This window comes from Stegodyphus dumicola, chromosome 12 (assembly GCF_044657685.1).
Source record: "Stegodyphus dumicola isolate Sdum_Otavi_A_Nest chromosome 12, ASM4465768v1".
NCBI lineage: Eukaryota > Metazoa > Arthropoda > Arachnida > Araneae > Eresidae > Stegodyphus > Stegodyphus dumicola.
In genome coordinates, this window is record NC_140779.1 from 57,685,752 (window position 1) to 57,712,837 (window position 27,086).

Below are 27,086 nucleotides of genomic sequence, written 5' to 3' on the forward strand. Positions count from 1 at the left end.
ATCGTCTTACTGCTATCATGAAATATTACCGTTTCTATTGAGACACGCAACCATGCGGATGCCCTGCATCTTGCGAACCATTTTTGGCTTAAGTCGTTATAAAATACTGTGGCTAAAATTCTGCTGTTGAGATAATACCAGAGGATTGGTTATTATTAATTTTCGTGTTCATAAATTGGTTAATAATTTTCTAACTGAAGTTTGAAGTGGTAAATTAATAGTCAAAGCAATTTTCGGTTTTCAAAAAATTCATAACATTCTCGAAAGACATTGGATCACTAGATAGATAATAACTAACTGAACTTACCTCCACCGTTCTTTTGTGCTAAGTAAGGAAATCTCCAGACGTTGCCGAGACCAACTGCATACCCAATGGTAGCCAACATGAATTGGAGCTTGCTGTCCCACGATTCTCTAGTGTCATCGCTCTCGGGTTTAAATTCTGATTTGTCATCCGTTGATGCCATATCCATAGTCATCTTAGTCTGCGTGACAGGACTCACATCGCTCATGTCGAAACCTATGTTTGTGGATCCATAACCGGGATTCACATCTCCGTTATTGATGATGAGTCGACCCTGCATCTCCCTCAACTCTAACTTCTCTCCTACTGGCAGCTCGCTCTTGGAATACTGTTTTCTCATAATGTTCTGCATGGTGGAGGATTTCGGGACAGCCGATGGGTAACGGAAGGGCTAGTTCAGGTCGAGAGAGGAGGGTTATGGGGAACAACTGTTCTGTGACCTTACATAGTGTGCTTGGATTCTTCTCTACAGTTGAATTTCATGACTTCCTGCATTCAAAGGCATCTAATTTATAAAGGCGTTTTCCTTACATCATTTCGAAGAATTACTTTTATGTTTCCAATCAAATCATTAGCTTTCTTTGATTGGCGAAGGACAGTTGGTTTTCCTGGGTAGAAATCAAAGCCTTAGGTGTTGTTGAGAAACAAAGATTGAAAAATTTGTTTTGCTGAAAAATTTGGCTCTATTTTCAGTTTTTTTATATATTATTCACTTAATTAAGAAAATGCTTTGTTGAAAAGGATAATTTCTTTTCCATTTTTCCTCCAAACTACACATTATAATAAATATCTTAAAATAGGGTAAGGATTAACTACTGCAGAACATTCATTAATGCGTTTTTGTCAAAGCGGAAATCAGCAGCTTTTTTCAGATGTAAGTAATCCTCCTTTACTGAATTCCAATGGTCCAGATTCCTTCATCCATTTCAGAAGTATCCCACTTCCTATTTTTGGAGAAATTATCCTCTTCCTGAAAAATAAAAATGATCATTTTAAAAACGTTTACACACTTATGTCGTTTTAAACGCAAATTATAACAAATTTAACCAGTTGTCAATTGCCAGATGCAATGAATAGGTATGTAACGTTCAATGTTTACGGTGCCGAATATACATAATTAGCTTTTCCGCATGAACACAGGCATTTGTTTCTGCTTAAAAAAGTCGCAGTGTGGTATCAATTCAGCATCGCGCACAGCTTCGGTATAAACTATTTATATTTTTCATATTATATGGTATATTATTGTTATTACAAGTGCATTTTTTATGAAGCTTTACATATCGATGAGTTACGCTCTTACATCGTAAGAGATGCCAATTTCTAGTTAGTTTTCGCTCTAGTTTTTATGTTTGACATTAAGTGGCGATGTGTTAGCAGAAAGGTACCAAATAAATTCAGTATTAGAAACAAAGCAATATTAGGGATTTTTCAGAGCATTGTATACCTTGTAGAATTGCATTATATTCATTGGATCGGCACTCGTAGAATCGACTAAGTAGAACTTACACTGCATAAGACCGATACAGCGTAACCAGCACTACTTACCAGTATACGATAGACACGATTAAATTGAAATTTTGCTGTCACATTTATCAATGCAATAAGAATATTAATGCACATTTGTCGCATTAACAGAAATGTGGCAGGCATACGATCGACATCGTCACAGCATTGACATGACATAGGGACGACAATAATATGCAATGGATATTGGAAAATGTAATCAGGATTTCATTACATGTAGAATGATAGAATTACATGTAGAATTAAATTCGCAGGCATTGTATATAAAGTTGCATGCTGGATATACATTGTTTACGAAAACCGTGTTGAGATCCAAACCAATGAGGCCCATTTAATTGCGACCAGAATTAAAGCGCTATTAAAAACTATTAACTACATTTCTCGTAAAACACTTCTTGTGAATTTCCTTTTACTTGCAAGAAGACCAAATACCGTTAGGCTGACTCTTTTATTAATTGTGCTACAGAAAATGCATTGTATTTTACCTAGTTATAAATATTTCTTTTCATATGGCATTCAAGATTTCACTTCCATCTAGAACTGCAGAAAGTAGTACTTCATCAGTGTGAAGGCTAAGCAACAACAGACAAAACAATTCCAGTTCTCCACCTAATGGCAAAAAAGTAACTGGCGCCATCTATTGACAGAAATGTTAACGAATAGCGACTAGGAAATAATTTGTTGTAATGCGGAGAGTAAAAATGTTTAAAATTGATTATATTTGAAAGATAAGTTAAATATTTTACAATTTTTCGAATCGAAATTCTTTGAGAACTGGCTATGTAAGAGCTATGCGGTAGATAATCAAAGGCATTGCACTCATTTGGAGTAGAAGCAACACTCGTCCAAATGAATGGTTGATATACATTTAAGGAAGCGGACGTAATGTAAATGCCGAGAGTTTTGAAATGACTCTGAAAAGAGGTTTCTCATGTCAAGACTGAAAATAAAATAAACTCCAAATCGAGCGCACAATTTAAATTTGTGCGTTAAATTGCACAAAATTAAATTGTTTAATTAAATTATTGCACAAATTAAATTGCACAAAATTAAATTGTGTTGATGTACATAATCAGGAAGAGAAATAGTATTTTAGGCACCATTTGCTTTATGAGTTCCACTAAAGCAACGATATACCAGAAGCCTGTCGCAATATGTCTAGGTCAGTCTATAAACTTATGTTTTAAGCATTCCATTAATATATAGGCCTTCAGGTTGTTATAATATCTTTAAATCCGTTTAAATGTGTAAATGTACGAACTATTAAGATTTTCTGTACCTTTTGATTTTCATAACAATCGCTTATGAAGGAGTTCTAGAATATACAAAACATTTGGCAATTTTCAGCGAATGGGAATGAAAAAAATGGGGTTGCACAAATCCCGTAATGGCCTCTTTTTTGACATCCGAATCATGTCGTGGTTTCAGTCCCTAGTAGGCTTTCTGAAGTCACTGAAAGGGAGGGAAGGAGGGAATGTGTCTCACCTCCCCTTTCGCAAAGAGGAGAGAGGAAATTAAAATACTCAGCACGAGGGTTCTCGTGTAGTAGCGGGGAGGCCTCATCATTCCGCGATTGCATCTAATAGTGGCTCAAAATGGGCCCCCAAGGGGACGTTGTCCCCTCGTCGAGAAACGAAAGAGATTGCCCTTTTAGAAAGAGAGTGGGTGTGCTTGGAGAGAGCTCCATCGAGTCACTTGTTAAGCAGGAGCCCGCTGATGCTTTTCAAAGTGCTTCAGAATACTTCCCCGAAGTTTTGTTTGTTCAACAATAACCTACTTTCCATGAACAATGATAGCGACAATTAATATAGGAGAGTATTAGGAACACATTTGTTGCTTTTTAGTTTAAATGCTTTTATTTTGGTTTCAGGTGTTTTATAGTTGACAAAAAAGACCGATTGCATGGCTATTTTCGTAGCTTTTTTTTACCTGTGATAATATGAACAAACTACTGCTTTGGGACACTTTCTGTGCAAGTAACTAAAGAAAGCTGCCTCTTCGTCTCTTTTCATAATTAAATTACCTCTTTATCTTTTGGAGATTATGATATTATTATATAGCGTATTCAGCTCGTTATATAATATAAGAAAAGACCAGGGACAGCATATTCTCAAATTAAGCCGGAATCTTCAGCTGCTGTACGTATAAAATATTCTATAGTTTTCTTAGAAATGCGTAACTTGCAGAAAATTTCCTTTGTTCAAAATAAATTTATATATAGGAGGAGACATATACCGATGTAAATGAAGAATCAGAAAAAATTACCGGTTAAAATTTGCGAAGATTGTATATAAAACACCAAAAATTATTTTATATAAAATTTACACCAATCTTAACTTACTCCCCTGTGTATAAAAATGGCGCCTGCCTTAATTCGAATAATAATTTAAAATCTAACGAGATTAGATGCATCTAATTCTAGATCAAGTGGTTCAGCAACAAATACCCATTTTAATAAATATTTGTTTGTTGTTATGCTTCCTCTCTCCTATTTGGTAGTCACATCAGAATAAACCGTAAATTAACTGCGGTGAGAAGAGCAGGATTTCATCAGTCGTGGACCTATTATAGATGACAGGAACACCTTGGCCGACTCCATCCTAGTTTTGAAGCAGAATCACGCGTGAAACGGATGCGAGGTCTTCCGGCCCTTTTCCCTACCATCAGACCTCTGGAGAGTCTTTTCGGTTCGCCCTGTATTTTAAGTATCCCATATTATAAAGACACTCCATACTTGAAAACATCTAAACATTCTCCAGGATTCGAGACTGGACCCTTTGACACGGTAGCCAGCATTATTAACTGCTGTACTGACCAGAGCTGCTAATAAATATTTAATGCTGTTTAAAGAAGGGTTTATTAGAAATACAACAAAAAGAGCTAATCCAAAATGTAATGTCGAGCATTCTATTCTGCATCTATAACAGAAATCAAAGAACTTTTTTTCACTTTACTACTCAGCGAAGTGAAACGTATGTATACACATCAAAAAACATTCTTTTGGTTTAATTTACGCGACAAATTTGCTTAGAAGAAGACTGTCCTATCTTCACTTTTGATCTAATGGTTTATAATAACTGATGATCTTATTTTCTTTTTCAAACACGAAAATGTATTAAATTGTCATTATATACTGCTTAGTTTTCTTTTTTGCTCTGCTTCTCATGTTTACATTCGCTTTTAAGTACTTTTCATTTTAATGTTCTTCATTTCACTCAGTTACAGCTTCTTTTTATTGTTCTCACCGACGTCGTCTTTACTATCTTCCATTGCCTTCAACGGAACTTTCCGCAACTGTCGTATGGCTTCAGAATTTGATAACGCATAATATCTTCACTTTTTTCTAACCACCATTCAACGCAATCTCTATCAGGATTTGGAGATTGGGTTCCGTAATCGCCAGTCGCCCTTTAAAAGGGGTAGTATATAAGGTATTTCTCCCTCCTTCGTGGTATAATGGTGAGCACACTTGGCGCGTATACGAGAGGTTTGAGTCCTGCCGAGGGCAGTGCACATTTTTCATGTTTCCTGCTTCAAAAATACTTAATGTCTGTGGAACTTTTTGTCATCAACTGATTCTGAGAATTCTTACAACAGCAGCAATTTAATTTAATTTATATAAAATGTAATAAAACATTATCTTCACGGAGTTTCATTTCTTATATATCGAAACTGATTAATTTACTTCCCTGAAAAGAAATTTCTATCAAATGCGGTAAGTAGTTTTACAGAAGTTTTAGATTTACTTTAAAAGAAAAGCAGAAAGAATTTCTCATTTGTCTTATTAAAATATTTAAGTAACGTAAAATATTTTCAGCAACTAAAATTTAAAATATATATTAAATATGTACGGCGTATTCGGAAACTAAGTACCGTTTTGAAAAAAAAAAAAAAAAAAATAGTAAAACAATTTTTTCGAATCCAATCTTATTTTTACATGAAAATGCATGTCTTAAACTATTTTTCAACATAGTTTCCGCCAATGATCAAACACTTGCCATAGCGGGTGACCAGTTTTTGTATACCATCGTCAAAGAAACTTCCCGCCAGTTTCGATAACCACGATTCCACAGCATTTTTCGTGTCATCGTCAGATCCAAAGCGCTTGCCACCAAACACAGTTTGCGATAATTCAAGCGGTCAGACACAATTTCGAACAAAACAGTACGTGAAATTTGTGGAAATGCCTCTGAAAGAGTTGTCATTGTGAAGCGTCTGTTCTCATGAATTGCTTCATCAACTTTCCTTACCAAATCATCGGTGACAACAGAAGGCCGACCACTCCGAGCCTCGGCGTGGACATTTGTTCGACCTGCATTAAGCATTCTTACCCACTTTCTCACCATTCCATCACTTATCGCGTATTCACCGTAAACTTCTGTCACTTGACGATAAATTTCGGCCGGTTTAACATTCCTCGCGTTCAAAAATTTAATCACGGCACGAATCTCACAGTCAGCGGGAGAACTAATTGTCTTAAACATTTTCAATGTGCACAGCAAACTGAAAACGCAACATAGAGCAACCAAAATGGCGACAATTGAAAGTCAGTGAACAAGAAAGACTAGTGCGCATGCGCGGGACGCCTACCACAGCGCTGCGACGGCGCTAGAATGAAACGGTACTTAGTTTCCGAATACGCTACGTATAATAAAAAACAAATATTGATAATTTGAGAATAGTTTAACTGCATGTAACTAATTGCAACTGTAAAACCATCATTTTTACCTCATATCAGGTGAAAATAATATGAAGACTTACTATATGAGAAATTTAAAAATGTACAACTTAATTATAGCTTCTTTCCTTGCAGGCGAAAAATTCTATTGCCTAGCACAACACGATTTCTGCTCCGTTATCAAAAATCACTGCATGCATCGGATCATTCAATCAAATGATACAGCGTGAAATTATTTTATTGGATTATCCCGTAAATAATGCTGTTTTTTATATGTCTTTTGTTTTTAAAAATTAATATTAAAAAAGTTCTTTTTTAACCTAAAACATGCACTTTTTAATTTGCTTCTAGTTCTTAATAGTTATGTATTATTATTACTATTATTTTCTTTTTTTAACCAGGCTATGCTGCTCGCCCTCATCACATTTCACATTTTCATCAAGGTCTATTGATTTTTTCGGAAGAGATTCGTGTTATAAGTTTGTAGTTCCGTATCGTAATTTCTGGAGTCACTGTTGATACTGGCTATCGCTTAATGTTTGATTCCCGTATGTTGCATTAATATTCTGTTAATAATTGTTTAATTGAATTCATAAAGCAAAATATGCCAAATATGCCCTTTTGTTAACTTCATTTATTTGGCTTTGAAAAAATAACTGTTAAATTCGAGCTGCACTTTTCAAAATTTGCACTAAGAATATGAAACAACGCAAAATTACTACCTGCTTTTATAGCAAGTTGGTGCAGGTAGTTTATTTACCTTGCAGTTTTCAGTTCAATTGAAAAAACCGCATTATTTATGGGACGACCCAATATTTCGTATAAACAGATATTTACGAACATAAATCTACACTAGTCATTAAAATTAATGGATAATCACAGAAGTAAAATGAAACTGATATTAAATTATTGAAATTAGCACAAAAACGTTACGTAACATAAATTGCAACGTTTGGCAGTTGATTATTCGCAAAATATTGAAATTAAAACCAAATTCATGGAAATTGGAAAAATGATGGAAAAATTAAACAAAATTTTTAATATAATGTATGGTTCCCTCTGACAGATATGCATACCTCATATCGTGATTTAATAGATTTCAAAGTTTTTATCACGTCTTGTGAAACTGCACGCCACTCTTCTAAAAGCGCATTTTTCAGTTCCTGCAGGGTCTGGGGAGGAATTTCGCGTATTGAAATTCGGCGCCCTAAGGCATCCCACACTAAGTCGGGTGAGGAAGGTGGCTAGTCCATTCGAGTGATATCTTCTATTTGCAAAGATTCTGACACCACATATGCTCGAAGAGGGCGAGCATTGTCATCCATTAGCAAAATGACCAACAGCAGTTCTAAACAGTCTTTGGGTTCTAATACCTCGTCCACATATGTCTGAGCTATTACAGAACCTCCTTGAAAGATGCGTAGCTCGATGCCGCCATTTGTCATGATTCCTCCCCAAACCATTAAACCGCGGTCGCGGAAACGACGTATTTCATAAGGGAAAGCAAGTTGAGTATTCCTTCTTCTCTCCAGATAAGAACATGTCAAGAATAAAATAAAATTAAAAAAAATAAATAGTATACAGTATTAATTCTGGAAACTAAAGCCCTTGGAGAAGCCAAGGTTTATAAGAAATAGCACATTACATATCAATTTAAAACTCGAAATGAGCAGAAAATTCATTTCCAATACAGCTTCACAGTTTTACTACAATATTACCAAAACACTACAATTTCAATTCAAAATGGTGAAATACAACAACCCCCCCCCCAAAAAAAAAAAAAGCACGAGAATCCAGCTAACATGCTTCTTTTGTAACAATTATCATCTAAGGTGGCAATTTGTCATGTTTAAAAAAGTTAATTATTCTTCACGGACATCCCGCAGCTAATTATTACACATCACTGTTGCTACTTACAACGGAACAACTTCTTCACAGAACTTCAAAATATATCATATATTCTTTTGTATGGAGCTGGGTTACTCATGTTCTGTTGTGGGGATTTATTTAATTTACTTAATACTTAATTTTATTTTGAAGCAACCTTTCATATTGCTCTTGCTTTCAATCCATGCTTTCTTGATATTTCAGTTTCGTAAGCCATGCAAAATAGAAAGATGCTGTTCAAATTGGTATCTGAGGTTACTTTAGACAGAGCATGTTCTGCCGTTCGGCCACGATGTTTCGCTGATATTTAAGCTTGCTATTTTACCGCCGTACATATTAACTGCCGGCTTGCCTATGTTTGGTGGTAGGGTAAGGAGACAACTCGCTTTAGTTATCTCTGCGCAGCTTCGGGTTGATTATTTAACTTAATATTAGTTTTAATTTTGTACTTCTGTTTCAAGTTACAGCCAAGAATAAGGCTCATATCAAGTAGAGACTCATATTGTAAGCACCAGGAGTGCCGACTGGGAATACTTTTCTTGAGTTGAATAAAAGGATATTTTCACATTTTTATGCGCTGTTATGCTGTTATTGATGCAGTGTGAACTTAGCGAATAGTTACTTCACAGTCGAAGTAAAGATCTAGCCAAGAAAGTAACTTTAATTTATCTAGAATCTTAACACTGTCATTCGTGGTATCATACGAAAGGAGGAATCTTATTCTTAAAAGACAAAAATGCTGCCCAAAAAAGAATCATCCATACATCACAATTAACTAAATGTCGACCATACTGCCAAATATGGTATTCCTTATTCCGAGGAACGTAAGATTTGTCCTACTTCATTGGGCGCAGTTCAAGGTACTTTGTTACCTTCGAAGTTGAATGAGGTCGTACTTAAAGTATTTTGTAATTTCCTCACTCGCAACTTTTTACATTGCTTGTGTATACATTCACTGTTGTTACAATTCACTCTACAAAACAAACCTTCTTAAATACCACAATGCAGGAAAACCAATGGATGCAAACCCATGGATGCATTATGGAGTTTAGGAATGAGTAATAGAATGGACTTAGTACATATATATAGAATTCCAAAAATTTCAAAAGGAATGTTTAACCAATAAGAAATATTAGCAATGAAGAATTTTGTTAACCGTATTTCTACCAAAGTTTGTGAGTTAATTTTAATACAATTAAAAAAAATAATCTTCCTTGACCCTTTTTGTCTGTTAAACTTGAATTGTAAGTGAAAAGAAGTATCTTTTTGAAACGTATCTCCTCCTATTGAAGTAATGTAAACATGGCGTTTGAAATATATTTTCAAATATCGATTTCCATCGTTAACTTAGGTGCATTAAATTAAAAGTACAAAGTATATAAATTTTTAGAGAAATAAAATAACACTGTGTTTAAAACAAAATACCTAAGGATTATTTAATAATATGTTATTAGTACTATTCAAAGATTCACTTATATCATGGCTTACTACAAGGCGAATTTATATGAAGACTCATTCAACAAGAAACAAACATAAATAATGAAATAAAGCAAATACAAATTACTCTAAATTAACAGAGATCGAATGAAATGGGTTGAGATCTGAAAACAAATGGCAAGTTTCTTTATTGTGGAACGATAAAAAATTACTATTCTTCTATACTTCATATGTTTTTATGTTTTATCAGTCTTTTATGAATTCTTCATATCAGTGTTCAGTTTTCTTACTAAGATGGCTACACACTTTTTTCCTTTTTATTATTAATAATTTGTGTGTTTACTTTATTTACTGAATATTATGTTCTTAGCGCTTAGGCTACATTAAATTCGATTCAACAACAAAATGTTTAAAAACAGCATATCTTTAGAATTGCCGATAGACTGCCTCGCGCACTGGAGATAAAAATGTTTTCTTCTGTACAGTATTGCTACTGCTCGCTTTGAAATCGTTGAGTCTATTAATCAAAAATTCGTTAAAGTTTTGCAAAATATGAAATAATAGAACAAATTCAAAATCCAAAATTCGGGCTTTCAGGTGTCTGTGTACGGGTAGAGGACTACGTTATTAAAAATTTGATGTGTCTAGGTACCGTTGTTTTCCCACAATGCAAGAACATGCATATATCCATGCAGACGTTTCATTATTTAATTTCTTTAAATAATCTGTAATAGATGATAATATTTGGTGGCACTTTGAAAAGCGACACAACGCATTTAAGCATTTCGACACAAATGCGTCTTGAGACTAATACTGAATTTTGACCAATGTCTCTTTTGGGCTAATAAAAACAGCGATCAAATAGCGGTTTCACAGTAAAGTAAGGAAAAAGGTTGAAACTTAATTGTATTGCTCAAGTTCTTTTGTAAATACTATTCTTTAATGGCATTCATAACCATTTCAAATGATATTCCAATAATTTATAGTGCATTCTTTTTTTTTTAATGATGATTTTTTTAGGGTATCAGATGAACTCATTCTGAACACTAAACCACTTAATAAATAAAGTAACTAAAATAAAGGTAAACTGCTATAAGCAATTTTCTGTCAACTAAAGCATTGCTTATACCTCTTCCCTGCGTTTCTTAACTGTCCTAGAATTAACCGCGTTGTTAACCATAGACGTTGTTTCTATTACTACATCGTCAATCGACAATTGATTGAATGCTCTGTCTCTTAGTACTGCCTTAATATATTAATCCACGTGCAGTTAGATTTAAATTCTTGATGACGAATGATTTCATGATTTTGAATTTCAAGGAAATACTTGGTGTCTTTGAGTGTACACCAAAATGTATTATAATGTTGTACAGTAGATGAAAGTTTCCATCTCAACTCTTTCCTTGCCATCTTATATGGATGTTGTCAGAAGATGACTATTACGAGTATAATTTGCCTGACTTAAAGAGTAGGCTAATTTGCTTACATGTTCGTACTATGCTATTAGTATTACCCCACGGGTTGACTCGAATAACAAGGCGACTTCTAAAATTCTTTTTCTTCTCTTACCGGCTGACTGATCTTCTGATTTTGTCCACCCAGCGTGACTGGGGAGCGTCGATCAGAGCCGAACTGGATCACCCTGGGAGAGAGAGTGGATCTCTACCTCACGGAGAAGAGGACGAAGACAGCTTGAGCGGATTCGATTTCCGCAACCCATCATCCCTATCCCAGGGATTCGCCTTTCCCCGAGTGAAAGGGGGAGGTCGAATCTCTTTCGTAATCCTGAGATTATGGATGGTAAATTTAGCCATTTCGATTGGTTTCTCTTTCTCTTTTCTTGGAGCATCTCGGTGAACAACTGCAGGAAAATTCACTTGTTCTTGACAATAAAATACATATGCAAAATCCGTTGAATCTGAAAGCTTATTCAAATTTTCAGCGGTCTAGCCACTGAAAGGAATGTTTCCAAAATGAACAGCGAAGTTTTAAAGAAGACGTCTTTGATAATATAATAATGGACTAAGCTCCAATAAAACTACAGTCAGCAATACATTGAATACCGTAACAAGAAAGTTTTCATATTAGAAACAATGGTGACGTTGAATTACAACGTTAATGCACAACTCACCGTAACAACAACACCTGTGTTGATGTAGGCTGCAACTAAACTGCAGTCAGCAAATATTTGCTAATTTATGTTAGTTATTCCGTAAAATTTCTTCGAGAAAATACACAATTTTATGAATTGCTGCTGTCCAGAACGTGTCATTTTGTTATGTAAGAACATAACATACTAGATGAGCACTTAAGTCTTTCCCTAATTAAAAAATATTGCTGTAAAATTATTACAGTTAGACATATATATAATTATTAGAGTTATTAGGAATACAAGAGAAGAAGCAAAGAATTTTGATCATGGCCGATGGCTGTAGATGGTGCTGGCATGTAGAATGCCTAACTGTTTAGTAAAATGATGGAACTAATAGACAAACGTAGCTGTGGATTATTATACAATTTATGATGGATAAGAAAACCTCTTGAGACGGATATTCTGATTTACGCATCATCATGGACACAGTCTGCACCCTATTCATTACATTTTTTATAAGTTTACTGCATCTTAAGACAAATACGACAGATGACAGAAAAAAAATGAGCTGACACGTTTTTAGTGGAAGTAAGCAAGCAGAGAAGTGCAACGCATTCTAAAGAAAGCCTGGGAGAGCATCAGAAGTTTTGAATTCCCAAAATGTTTTAATTTCAATTGAAAAATTATGTACTTATTGGTTAAAATGTACTTGCATTGCAGTGGTATGAAATACCGCTTGATGTGGAATAATTTGAAATGATGCAGTTTAGATACGTATATTATGAGCAGTTACTATTTTTAGGACAGAAAGGGACTATACCCAAATTAAAATGAAGAGAAGAACCAGTGCTCTGTTAGCTGGTAAAATCATATTAACGGCACTTTTGAAGGTCCAAATTTAAATTCGAATTTTAAGCTTATGAGCTAAAATATTTCAAAAACAGTTCACTTAGAAAGACGACAGGTTTTTCTTGTCTCTTTATTGGAAAGCCTTGTCTTTATTGGAATTCCTTGTCTCTTTATTGATAATGTTCGTAGATGACGAGTCTAATGACGAAGATTTTCTTGCTTTTCTACGTTCTGCGCCCATATCCGACATTCTGGATTTAGTTATATATTTAGAAGCTGCGTAGATGAGATGCAGCTTGGGTGGATGTAGAAAATCCTGTTTCCATTACACTCTTTCAGGATGACAGTGAAATAATCAGGCAAGTATTAAGACAAGAGGAAGATGAAGAAATGGGGCAGGATGAAAGCAAAGACGACATTTTGAGCAGACAAGTAACGTGGAAGGAAACTAACGAAACACTGCAGATTTTCATAAGATTTGTACTACAAGTCCGGTGACAGTCTTGCAAGCAGGTAAAATTTCGAAATTACACGTCATGTTTGTAAGCTTCTTGTTGTAACAGATATAGTAATTTAAAAAAGTTGTTTAATTTTTTTTTTCAAACCACATGTATGTGTTTTATTTTAAACACTTTTTGCTAGGATTTATATAATTGTGTCCAAAAAACGACAGACCAATAGATTTCGTATGCTGCAATTTCTAAAAATGGCGTCGCAAAATATGGAAAGTAAATTCTATAAATATAAATAAAATTATCCGAAAACGTCCCTTATCCGCAATCGGCAAAATGAAAAATTCTACTGTATGTATATACACTATATATAAATAAATATATATACAGAAATGGTAACTACAGTAATTTAATTTTTTTACGAAATTACAACCTGCGGTAAATTTTTAGCCTGGAGAATATTAAGTCAGTGCTCCAGTTCTCTCCACATATTGAACATTTACTCTGTAATGCTTGACATATATTCTGATCTTCAAATTCTCAATATAATGAAATGGAAAAGCAAAAAGGCTTTCTTACGAAGCACGTCAACCATGCCTGCATGCATGTTGTCAACAGTCTAAACACTTACTTTCATTTCTTGAAGATCACCATTGCGACCATTTTTTAGATCAGTTTTTGATGTTCTTAATATATGAAGGACTGTATCCATAAAATCTTTTAAACCGTCTTGATGAATGATATAGTTTCATGAGAGACAAAATAGAATCAACGTTTTCTTTCATTGAGGCCATTTCGTTACCAACTATTTCTCGCTTACGATTATTGTAGCGGACTCTGCTGCATGGCAAAAAGCTATAACAGTAGGACCTAGTAAAGATAAAAATTCCTTATTTCTAGCTTTCGAGGTTATTCCATGAAAAAATTTGTAATTATAATAAACCTTTATGCACAACCTGTACACTTCCAAGTTGCTTAAAGAGCACCTATGTTTTTGATATAAATTAACATGCATTGGCACTAAAAGCTCTTCCTTATGTGTTATTTAAAATAACTTCAGTAACTCTGTATGCTGCAGAGTCTGTATGCTACAGCGTGACCACTGTTCGCTTTGAAATTGTTGAGTTTGTTAATTCGAAATTCGAGCTTCAAGGTTCCCATGTTCGAGTGGAAGTCTATGTTATTCAAAATTTGATGACTCCAGGTACCGTTGTTTTCTGAAACGTACATACATTCATGCAGATTTTTCATTATTTTATTTTTTAAATATAATACAGGACGTTTTTAAATATAATGCAGGATGAATATTTAGTAGCAACACTTTGGGAAGTGATACAACTCATCTAAGCTATTCAACGCAAAATGCCGTTTCGAGACTAATAGCCCTTTTGGGCTAACGCCCCTTCGGGCCAATAAATAAATAAAAATTTAAAAAGAAATCTGAAACGGTTCAGATTTCGAAGATCGTCCAAAAGGGTGTGGTGTTGCGTGGCCCCAACTTGCCCGCAACAGTAGTAGTGACTGCTATGAACTTGAAATTACACAAACTCTTAAGAAGGGTTTAACTCCCTTTTTATTCCACTTTAGAAGTTACAGATGCGTTCACTTGACGCTCACAAACTACGCCGACCCGGCGGTTAAATAAAAATCGAAAAGTACAACTAAAAATAAATAACAGTATGAATAACGAAGTCACTACCTACGAGGCTCTATAAACGTGACTAACTTAACCGCGTTCTAAGATACAGCTGAGATTTCAGCAAACTTTCTGAATAAGAAGTTGAAAGATTCAACTAACTGCCGAAGTAGGCTCACAGGCCGAAACGCACGGTTCTTAAATTTCTACCTAGCAACCTTCACGCTCGTGAATCAAGAAAGCACACCTACAAACTCGTTTCCCTTCTATTTAAACTCAATTTACTTCTGCTAAAATTTGAATACACTGCGCGTTCTACTACGATTTACATACTCTGGTGTCATGACGTGATGACCACGCATGCGCAGTTTAGCCGAACGGCCTGCAACGCCACTCTCTCATGAGACTTACTAGAGAAGAGTAGTTAGTAGGTGGTAGCGAAGTAACGAAGGAAACGTGCTGTATGTCATCTTAGATGCAAAATACGAAGTTATACTTGTGTGTTAATCGTTTGTACTTATTATTTTTATTTGTGTGTTAATAAAATTTTGTGCCGTTAAAATGGATGTTTTATGCAACGCCCACAATACGATACGTCTACGGTAGGAATTAAATGCATATCCAGAATCTACAAGCCCAACAAGAAGGATATGACAGTGGTGTCAGAAGTGGGATATGTCATCCTGCAAAGTTCACGGATAAATGCGTAAGTGAGTCTTCAGAAAGGTAACAAATTTGTTCAATTTATTTTGTGGTAAATTGGAATTCAAGGTTACAAAAATGGCTGAAGAGCTAACGAAATCTAAGAAAGAACGGAAAGTTATTCGTTCAGCCATTACTAAAGTAACAAATGCTATTGAATCATTAATTGCAGCAGGTAACCTTGAAGACCTTGAAGAATCACTGGAAATTTTAAAAGTAAAAGCTATTTCTTTGAGAGCGTTAGACGAAAAAATTAAAACTTTGACTGATGTTAATGACATTGAAACCAAAATCGAAAGTGCCTTGGAATACGAAGAAAAAATTGCGAAATGGAGCTTTAGAGGCACAAAATTATTGAAAGAAAAACGAAATAGCAATAATTCGCTAGTTTCTAATGGTTCTTCTAATGATAGTAACAATTTATCTATTTCTGGTGTCGATAAAAGTTCTGATTATAATGTTAAATTGCCGAAGATTATGATTGATAAATTTTATGGGAAGGCTGAAATGTGGCAGACATTTTATAATTCTTTTGTCACGGCAATAAATCAAAACGGAAAACTATCTAAAGTAGGTAAGTTTAATTACTTGCTTAGCCCGTTAGGCGGTGCAGCTTTAAAAACAATAGAAGGCTTTTCTTTATCTCCAGAAAACTACGACGAAGCTTTTAAAATTCTCAAAGAGAGGTATGGTCGAAAAGATCTCCTTATTAATTCTTACATGCATAAACTTTTAAATTTACGGCCTGTCCGAAGTTCTAATGACATTAATTCTTTGAGGGAATTATATGATACCTGCAACGTACAAGTAAGGTCACTAAATTCGATAGGGGTCAAGACCGAATCGTACGGAAATTTACTGTACCCTTTGTTAATGAAATGCATACCTCAGGATATAACGCTTGATTTTGCTCGTCAACACGCAGATGAGGAAACTTTTAATGTCGACAACCTCATGAAATTTCTAAAACGGGAAATTGAAAGTCGCGAACGAACTTCATTAAATTTATTTTATTCTAAGAGTCACGCTAATTCTCTTGGAAGGCATTTTCAACCAAATGAAAAGCGAAACAACTTCCACACTCGGAATTCATTCAACGCCAACAAATTTGGCGCCAGCTATTCCCCTAATGTAAGCAAAATTGCAGTTGTTCGAACTTTCCCTTGCTTATTTTGCGAAAGCGAAAATCATGCTTCGGAAAAATGCGTTATGTCTCCGGAAGAAAGGAAAAAGAGTTTAAGGGCTTCTAATCGGTGCTTTCTTTGTTTCGAAAGGAACTGTAGAATAAAAAATTGCCCTTCTCAATTAAAATGTTCAAAATGTAATTCTAAGTATCATAATATATTGTTGCATGAAGATAAGGAAAGTGTTGCTAAAGAAGAAATTAAGAATAATTCTAACGCCGTAACTGCAAAGATTTCTTCTAAATATTTTACTGCGAATCAAGAGGTTAAAGAATTAATAGATGACTTGCCAACCGTTAAACTTATATGTGATGGTAAATTAATTAATGCAGTAGCAGATACAGGCACGCAATTAACCGTTGTCAAGGTGGACATTGTACCAGAAAAATACCGTACACCACATGGAAGTGTTATCTCACGTCAGCTTTCGGACAAGCTTTAAAAGCTCCTCTCATCAACCTACCTTTAGCAATATATTCTGAAAATGATAAATTTATGTCACCTATTTTTATAACAAGTGCAATGGTAGATAAGTTATGTAATGATTTACTCTTGTCGTTAAGTGCTTTTAATGAGTAAAGGGGGGATGATAAAAGAAAGTTTAATTTTGAATGTAGAAATGTGAACATTGCTACTGATAGTTCGGTGAAATGCCTTTTCATGAAACTGAAAATTTTGATGAAATACTTAACCATGATAAAGAAAACCTAATTAATGAAAAATGTAATGAAACTGTTAAGAAGATAATAGAATGTTGTGCTCTTGTATATGAAGATACAGGTAAGGATGATTCCAAAGGTAGCACGAGACACGATCAATGTGTTTCGGATTCAGAACTGTTTCGAATGCAACAAATGAATGACTCATCTTTAAAAACATGCTGTCAAAATGTTAAGAACGGAAGTAATAACTTTATTGCTATTGACAACTTTTTGTATCATAAAGATAAAGTTCTAGGAGAAAGAGTTTACCAGTTAGTCGTTCCCAAAGAAAGAAGAAAACAAATTTTGGACTTAGCTCATTCTAGCTTATGGGGAAGTCACCTGCGAACCAAGAAGACAGCCGAACGTTTGAGATATTCGTTCTATTGGCCTGAAATCAAGAAAGATGTGAACGAATACTGCAGTGCTTGTACTTCTTGTCAACTTCAAGCGAAAAAGCGTCCCTTTGATGAAGTTCCGATTACGCCAGTAACACGTCCTAAAGAACCATTCCAGGTAATTAATGTAGATATCCTAGGACCTGTAGAGCCGAGCTGTAGAGATTACAAATATATTCTGTGTGCTGTTGATAAATGTAATACAAGGTGGCCCGAAGCGGTGCCATTGAAGAATTTGAATGCCAACGCAACATGCGATGCATTGTTGCAAATCTTTTCACGCACAGGAATTCCTCAGATTGTGGCTTCAGATCAAGGAACTAATTTTACTGCTTCGTTGACCCAAGAGTTTTTGAAAAGGATCGGATCGTCCCCAAGGTTCTCGACTCCTTATCATCCAAGTTCAAATGGCCTGGTAGAAAGATTTAATGCTGTTTTAAAGGGAATGATACATCATACCGTTAGGGAACATTCCAAAGATTGGGAGAAACATCTACCGTACTTACTTTGGGCTTATCGATAAGTTCCTAATGCTACGACTGGTGTTAGTCCGTTCCAAATGCATTATGGAAGACGTCCTAATGGCCCGTTGTCTATTTTGAAATCGTCATGGACTAATGAAACTCTTGTTCCTCATGGACAGTTAAGTTCAGTTACCGATTATCTGAATGATTTGAAGACGAAATTGGAAAAAGCTGCTGAATACGCAGGACTTACAGATGTTGGAAAGCAACAAGCTTATGCATTCTACCGTAACCGAAAGACTCGTCATAAACAATTCAAGGAAGGTGACAGGGTTATAGTTTTAATCCCTGATAGCCAAAACAAAGTTTATTCCAGATGGACGGGACCTGCTACGATCATCAAAAAGCATACTGATTATAGTTACATAGTACAAATGCCTGACAATTCATCGAAGCACGTTCACGCAAACAAGATACGAGAGTTCAATACCGCTGTGAATAATGTCGGGGTGATATATGATACAGATATCGACTTCGACGAAGTTGAAAACGTTCCAAGAATTGTTTCACGGAAAGCAAAAGAACACTATTCTAATGAAGAATGTGATTTTACGCACTTTGAACCGCATAAGAAGAAAGAACTTATGGAAATTTTAAGAAGGCATAAGAATCTAAGAACTGGTATTCCGAAAATCGCCAATGTGAGAGAACACAGCATCAAACTGAAACCTGGAAGTATGCCAAGAAAGCAAAAACCGTATCGTATACCTGAAGTTCCAAAACCCGAAGTTGATCGACAAATAGATAAGCTATTACAGCTAAAGCTAATCGTTGAATCAAAAAGTAAATATGTGCATCCAGTAGTTTGTGTGTCAACAAAATGGAACGGTAACATTATGTGTAGACTAAAAGACTATGCTGAATTTATTGATGACGTGACTTAAAATGACATGATTATATTTCCCAGTGAGTGAAGCATGACTGACGTTATGAACTATGAACTATAAGACATTTTGACTGTTTAGTTTGATTTTTTTTTTTTTTTTCGTTAAAAGGCTAAACTTTTTTTTCCTAACGTTATGTAATAGGTTTAAAGATTTAGCCAGGGTTTGCTAAAGTATTATGTTTAATTTAATGATTGATTTGTATTGTCTCGTTTTCTTGATAACTGCTTCTATGATTATGATTATGTGAAGGATTTAAGTTTGAAAAGTTAATTGAATGTTACATCTTTTTAAATGAATAGGATTACTGAATTTATGTTAAAGTAATTTTAATTTAAAATGGTAAGAATTGGTTAATGAAGTTCGAAAATTTAATGAATGTTATTTTATTTTGTTTCAATAAATGTTTATATATGTGTTTCAATGACCTGTCAAATCATATATGTTTATATATTATTTGACAGGTCATTGAAAGACGCAATCAAATCTTTTCGAGGGGAGGTGTCATGACGTGATGACCACGCATGCGCAGTTTAGCCGAACGGCCTGCAACGCCTCTCTCTCATGAGACTTACTAGAGAAGAGTAGTTAGTAGGTGGTAGCGAAGTAACGAAGGAAACGTGCTGTATGTCAGCTTAGATGCAAAATACGAAGTTATACTTGTGTGTTAATCGTTTGTACTTATTATTTTTATTTGTGTGTTAATAAAATTTTGTGCCGTTAAAATGGCTGTTTTATGAAACGCCCACAATACGATACGTCTACGGTAGGAATTAAATGCATATCCAGAATCTACAAGCCGAACAATAAGGATATGACATCTGGCATTGGCAATTCTAGGGAAAAGTAAAGGCTTGACAGGAAAGATAGCTTAAAATAAATGTTAGTTAAAATAAATATAAACCCTACAAGGGCTCTTATAAAGTTTAATGTGGTTTACCAGTAGAGATTACCAATGGACACGGTCCGTGTGGAATAGCAAAATATTTTACCGGATATTAGATGAGTAAGCATTTAGATTAACATACAACATTATCTGTGTAATGAAAACGTCTTTAATGTAATTTTATAAAAATATTTAATGTTTTCAATAGCATATATCACGAATTAAATGCAGTTTTATTTAAATTCAATCAGATTAAAAGGTAAAAAATAATATGTTTAAGAGTTGCACCTACTTTAATTGGTTAATTAGCACCAGACAGATTAAAAATGAAACACAAATATCTTGAGTTTTTTTTTTTTTAATGAAAAGTGAAACAGCGCCAAATCGTTTTTCGAAACTAATATCGCTTTTGAACTAAAAATAAAATAAAAATTTAATTTTCAGACAAACAAATATAGTTTAGCGTTATCTCACTTGAATTACAAACTCATAAGAAAACAGGTTGAGTTCACTGCAAAATCTAATATATATTGTTACGAATTTGGTATTTAAAAAGCTAATGTTAGTTTAATTATAAATTAAATGGTTTTATTTCTCGCGCAGTGCAGCGCGTGACGAATATTAAAAGAAAGCTAAGCCGGAAAATTGAAAATACAAGAGCGCGTGCATTAAATAAATAAATATCTCTTTTTGATTTCGAGAAAGTACTGGAAAATTCTAGCGCGTGATTTTAAAATCTTATAAAAGGAGGAAAACATCTCAGTTTGTAGTAGTTGCTTAGTTTGTTGTTGTTTAGAAAACTGCTGTTGTTGATTATAGCGAATTCGCGGATTAGCGTTCTTTAGCTGTTTTGAATTACGTTCTATTGTACATTTGAGTAGTTAAAAGATAACTACTGTGAGATATTGTAATACTGCATGATAATTTGAGAAAATTTAAGCATTTTTGTTGTGATAATAAAAAGTTTTGTTCATTTTTCCTCGGACTTGTGCATTCACTTCATAACGAATCCGTACGCACGCAACAATTTTTGGTGTCAGAAGTGGGATTTGAATGCCAATAACAAGAGCGATGGAAGAGCAATTAAGGCAATTGATAACAGCCTTTGCCTCGTTTAAAGAAGAAATGAAAGTAGAGATGGAATCTAGCCAAGGAAAGATGGAAGGGGCCGTCAACTCCGTTAAGGAAGAAATGAAATTGGGCCAGGAATCTGTTAAGGACGAAATGAAAGCCGTTCAAGCTGGTCAAGAAAAGATTGAAGCAGGTCAAGAAGAAATAAAAAGAGAGATTACCTGCATAATAGAAAATAAATTTGAAGCTATGGAAGGCAGAATTGACACAGTTGAAAATAAAGTTGGACAAATTGAAGAAAAAGTTTCTTTTGTAAAAGATCAAATTGAAGAAAGAGTTTCTTCGGTGAAAGAAGAAATAGAAGAAAGAGTTTCTTCTGTAAAAGAACATATAGAAGGGAGAGTTTCTGCTGTGGAGGAACGAATTGAAGGAAGAGTTTGTGCCGTCCAACACCAAATCGAACAACAAATTGATGAGAGAGTTTCTGCAGTTGCCAAAGAAATGGATACTTTAAAGAAATTCGTAGCGTCAGCAGGGAGCAGGAGTGATGATTTTAAATTCTTACCAATGCCTGCTCGTCCACCTCTGAAGCTATCCACATATGATGGGAAGACCTCCTGGCAGGTGTATAAGACACAATTTTCTATCGTGGCGGATGCGAATGGATGGGATTCCCAAACTAAGGCCTGTCATCTCGCCACTTCTCTGAGAGCAGACGCAGCGGATATCCTGCAGACGCTTCCAGAAAACCAAAGACTTGACTTCGAAGCTTTATCCGGCGCATTGGAGCTGCGCTATGGCGAGAAATGTTTAAAAGACTACAGCAGATTTCAATTAAAATCCCGTCAACAGAAGCCCACCGAAACACTTCAGGAGCTCGCCACGGATGTTGAAAGGCTGTCACATCACGCCTTTTCGGAGTGCCCGACAGAAACAAGGGAAATCCTATCCCTGCAATATTTCATCGATGGCATTCGGGATCCCGAAATACAGAATGCTCTACGAATGGCAGATGTAAAGGATGTAAAAAGTGCTCTGTTGTACGCCGTGAAATTGGAGGCAGCCCAGCATGCAACTCTTAGACATCGCTACCCAGTCAGAGCTGTGCGAGTCCACGACCCAGGGGACCAATTGATGGCTCTTTTAGATGATTTATCCAGACAAGTCGATGCTTTGATACGGAGTAGCACTGAGAACAAAGTGGCTGTAAGATGTTGGAAATGTGGTTCTGAAGGTCACCTACGACGGCATTGCAGAACACCCCAGGGCACGGATAATAAAACGGATGAGTTGACAAGACCAGTGAATGCTTTAAGACGGAATAGTGGTGAAACAAAACCGACCCTAAAGTGCTGGAATTGCGGTGTTGAAGGCCACCTACGAAGGAACTTCAGAACTCCCCAGAGCACGGAAAATAAGGCATACGATTTAAACAGACAATTAAATGCCACGCGAAGGAAAAAGACTGACAAGAAACCAAAGTGCTGGAACTGTGGAGCTGAAGGCCACGTACGAAAGAATTGCAGAACACCCCAGGGTACGAAAATTGAGACAATTTCTGAGCAACGACTCAGGAAACAAATTAATGACCATATCGAGGAACGGAGGTTGCCAGATAATGAAAAACCCTGTTTTAAAGCGCTTAAGATCTCTATAGTGAGTGGCAACAATAACGGACTGTCCATCAATGGGAATATCGATGGAGTTCCTTGCAATATGATCATTGACACAGGAGCTAATGTTACCATCATTAGGAAAGATTTAGCTGAACAGTTTAAAGATAAACTTATTTGGACGCCGTCCTGGTTTACCCTTCAGACTGCGTCTGGTGACAAGATCGACATAACTGGGAAGTTAAACGTAAACATCACGTTTGGAAGTGCCGCCTACCATCACACGGCATATGTGGCGGATATTACAGATCCATGCATACTCGGATTGGACTTTTTAAGGAAATACAATTTTTCCTTAGATTTCAAAAACAATAAGCTGCTTTCAGCATCTGATGGCATGACTATCCATCCTCAAAAGGGATCCTCGCCTGGAAATGTCGACGCCTTGTCCGAAAGATCGAGCTCGGGAAGCTGCCGAAATCATACCAGGGTCGAAAAGAAACTCAAGACTACCAGCTATTCTCCATCCCAGAAGCTCTTCGGTCGAGACCTTCGTCTGCCTTGTGACCGCCTGTTTAGTCGCCCTACGGATGCGCCTTCATCGCCTGAGGAACACATCCAAGATGCCCAGGCCCGGTTTGAGGGGATGCACCGTTCTGCACGAAAGCGAGTCAACTTGGCGACGGAGAAAATGAAGACCAGATGCGACACAAGAGCTACTAGACAGAGATCCAACAAAGGAGACAAGGTGTGGTTGTGGAACCCAATTCAACGAAAAGGACTGAGTCCTAAATTACAGTCACCTTCGGATGGTCCATATACAGTGCTGAACACGAATGACGTCGTGGTTCGGATCCGTGAGTCTTCGAACTCTTACGACAGGTTAGCTTATTACTATGGCCATAGTACGTAATGTAAATAATTGTAAATAGTATCAGACCATGGTCCTTTTTGTTTTTAAATGTGTATTTGATTTGATTTGTATTTAGTATTTGATTTGCATTTAGTATTTGATTTGTATTTAGTATTTGTTTTGTATTTAGTATTTGATAGCATTTGATTTGTTTAAGTTAGTTATTGCATTTATTGTTCATGTTGTTTGATATTGTAATGTAATGTTTATGCCACAGTTGTAAGTTTAGCTTCCTGTCCAGGGATTGTACTGCCCGGGACGTGCAGTCCTTGGGAAGGGGGCAGTGTTACGAATTTGGTATTTAAAAAGCTAATGTTAGTTTAATTATAAATTAAATGGTTTTATTTCTCGCGCAGTGCAGCGCGTGACGAATATTAAAAGAAAGCTAAGCCGGAAAATTGAAAATACAAGAGCGCGTGCATTAAATAAATAAATATCTCTTTTTGATTTCGAGAAAGTACTGGAAAATTCTAGCGCGTGATTTTAAAATCTTATAAAAGGAGGAAAACATCTCAGTTTGTAGTAGTTGCTTAGTTTGTTGTTGTTTAGAAAACTGCTGTTGTTGATTATAGCGAATTCGCGGATTAGCGTTCTTTAGCTGTTTTGAATTACGTTCTATTGTACATTTGAGTAGTTAAAAGATAACTACTGTGAGATATTGTAATACTGCATGATAATTTGAGAAAATTTAAGCATTTTTGTTGTGATAATAAAAAGTTTTGTTCATTTTTCATCGGACTTGTGCATTCACTTCATAACGAATCCGTACGCACGCAACAATATCCTTATTTTAGTTTACAAAACACTTAACGCCAATACATTATCTAGAAGGATGCTTTCATAAAAGACATTCTAAAAGAAACTAGTTCATAATATCCTTCCAAATCCAATAAAAACTCACACAGTCATGGTGTTGAATCACGGAAAGAGAAGGCGGGACAAATGAATAAAGTTCAGTTATTTTAACCAATTGTCATCTAGTAAGATTAATATTTAATCATTCGAGACGAACGAAAGCAGCAGGGAGAAAGGAAAAAGCGAAAGCAACAATTCATGTTAAATCAAACATTCAATCAATCAATCAGATTTCGTTTTTCGTATTTCTCTAAAACGAATGTCATGTGCAAGTGCCGGTTCGATAGGATTGATAACCTAAAGAAGAAAACTGAGGAAAACTAGTTAAAAAATAGTAGTAAGGCTTGCATTGATGTGGTAGAATTGGAAGGTAAATCTGCATCAACTTTTATTTAGTTAATACGTTTAGCACTACAGTGTATTTTTTACAAGTGGTCTTTTCTTCTACGTGCGATTTCTCAGAAATATTAATCTGCTATTGCCTGATTTTGAATTGTTTTCCCTTGATTCTTGACTTTTGCTTGTATTTCAATATTTCAAGGACAGTGTTGTTCGTGTCTAGTATACTAAACTAATTAATAAATGGATTGTATAACGAAAATAAATTAACTTTGTTGAAGCTAAATATTAATGAACTTTCTATAGCCAAGCTCTGGCATGTACTTTAACTGTATCCAATCGCTAAGTGATAGTTTTTTTCTTTTTCTGCAATAAGTGGGACTGTATTCTAACTTAATCCGACTTGCAGTTTTTCTCGTAAATTAACGAGGCAAATTTGTAAAATAGTATATTTACTTCTTTCTTAAAATACTATATTTTCTTCTTAACATACTTAATCTTCTCCTTACTATATTACCTTCTTAACAGTTAATTAAAATTTTATTAAACAGGGAAAATTCTTACTTTTCGCGATACTTTGAGAAATGCTTCTGTTCTGAAATCCTGTCGTTAGGTGCTTCATCGGTTTAGGAAGTGTTTTTATTTGCACTGGCATGTTCTATTCCATATAATACATTTTTTTTTAACAAAAGATGGATAAAAAAGTTTTTCAACGAGAAACGTAATGAGCATTTAAACAAGAAACCTATAATTTAAACCTTTCATACTACATAAATCAGAAGTTAATGAAAAATAATTTTATATAAACCTGTAGCGTTCTAGATAAATTAAAGTTATTTGATTGCTAGAACTAACTAGAACTGTAAAGCGACTATTCACTATGTTCTGCTGTTTTAGTAATAACGACAGGTGACAGGTGAATGCAGGGCCCGAACACCCGGACGGCTTAATATGACAAATCGGGTGTCGTCCGGTACCCGCACCTATTTAGAACAACACAACCCTGGCGACTTCCTGAAAGGGCTGCATCGGGAATATATTAATGGAGAATATGTGGTATTGACATGGCCAAACAAGGGCGTACAAGTATACAATTAATAAAAAGTTTCATACATAGGTACATTGGTGGTATAGGTACATTGGATACATATGTATATTGGTTTAAGTGGTTAATGAGATAGGCAAACAATAAACACTTATACATTAAAAGAAATGAAACACTGACGCAACTGGCGCAATAATGCAGAAGATGACAATTAATGAATACACGTAATGTGTCATCCTATATGACTATACAGTAACAGTAGTAATAACGACAGAAGTAATAACGGTAGTAATAACAGTAATACAGTAGTAATAACGGTAGTAATAACAGTAATACAGTAGTAATAACGACAGAAGAAGTATTAAAATACTCTTTTATTTTAACTCAAGTATATTCCCAGATGGTTTGCCTGGGCGTACAAATAGCCAACATTTATGGCTTTAACTTAAAAGTAGAAAACGTAAATCTGAACTAACTCTAAGTTGAATAATCAGCCGAAGCTGCATAGAGAGTTCTAACTCGTAGTTGGCTCTTTAGCTAATATAACCGATTTAGACTCACAGGCAATTAATTAATATATGTAAAATAGCAAAATTTAACTAGTGACAATAACGCGGTCGAAAGGCAGTGCTCTGTCTGAAGTAGCTCAGACCTCCGCTTAGATACCAGTTTCTATCCTACTTTTGTATAAAGCGTGAAACTGAAAACTCATTCTGGCAGGAAAGCGTGGGTAGGAAAATAAGAAAAATGCTATTCTTCTTGAAAAATGCTTAAAGAAAATGCTATTTTTAAAAATATAATTAACTGTTAGCAAAATAAAATAAAATCCCACAAAATCACAAACTATATAAAGTATGGCTGCTTGATTAAAAGACTAAAACCACTAAAATATTTTAATTAAAGTGTTAGTAATTATAATTTCTTATCAAAACCAGTTTAGTGTGGAAATTAATCGATATTTTTAATTTTTACTATTTTCCCAAGGATAATTTACACAGAACAGAAAATTAAGTAAAGGATACTGGGTATTGAATAAATTTGTATATCAGCGTTAGATGTTCATACTCGACTGGAAATAATACCAATAAGTACGACATCAGTAAAAACATCCT

The 27,086-nt window shown here is 35.2% G+C and overlaps 1 protein-coding gene and 1 long non-coding RNA gene across 2 annotated transcripts in view; one reads left to right on the forward strand and one right to left on the reverse strand.

Moving 5' to 3' along the window:
* Positions 1 to 27,086, forward strand: part of LOC118201667 (uncharacterized) — a 250,706-nt gene that overhangs the window by 111,533 nt on the left and 112,087 nt on the right. The gene's annotated exons all lie outside the window — the stretch shown is intronic.
* The window catches only part of LOC118201666 (sodium-dependent neutral amino acid transporter B(0)AT3), a 195,961-nt gene that overhangs the window by 49,865 nt on the left and 119,010 nt on the right, over positions 1 to 27,086 (reverse strand). Inside the window, exon 2 of the mRNA XM_085827743.1 lies at positions 308 to 1,274. Within this exon, the coding sequence (XP_085683869.1) occupies positions 308 to 656 (349 nt within the window). The 5' untranslated portion in view covers positions 657 to 1,274. The remainder of the gene's footprint in view (positions 1 to 307; positions 1,275 to 27,086) is intronic.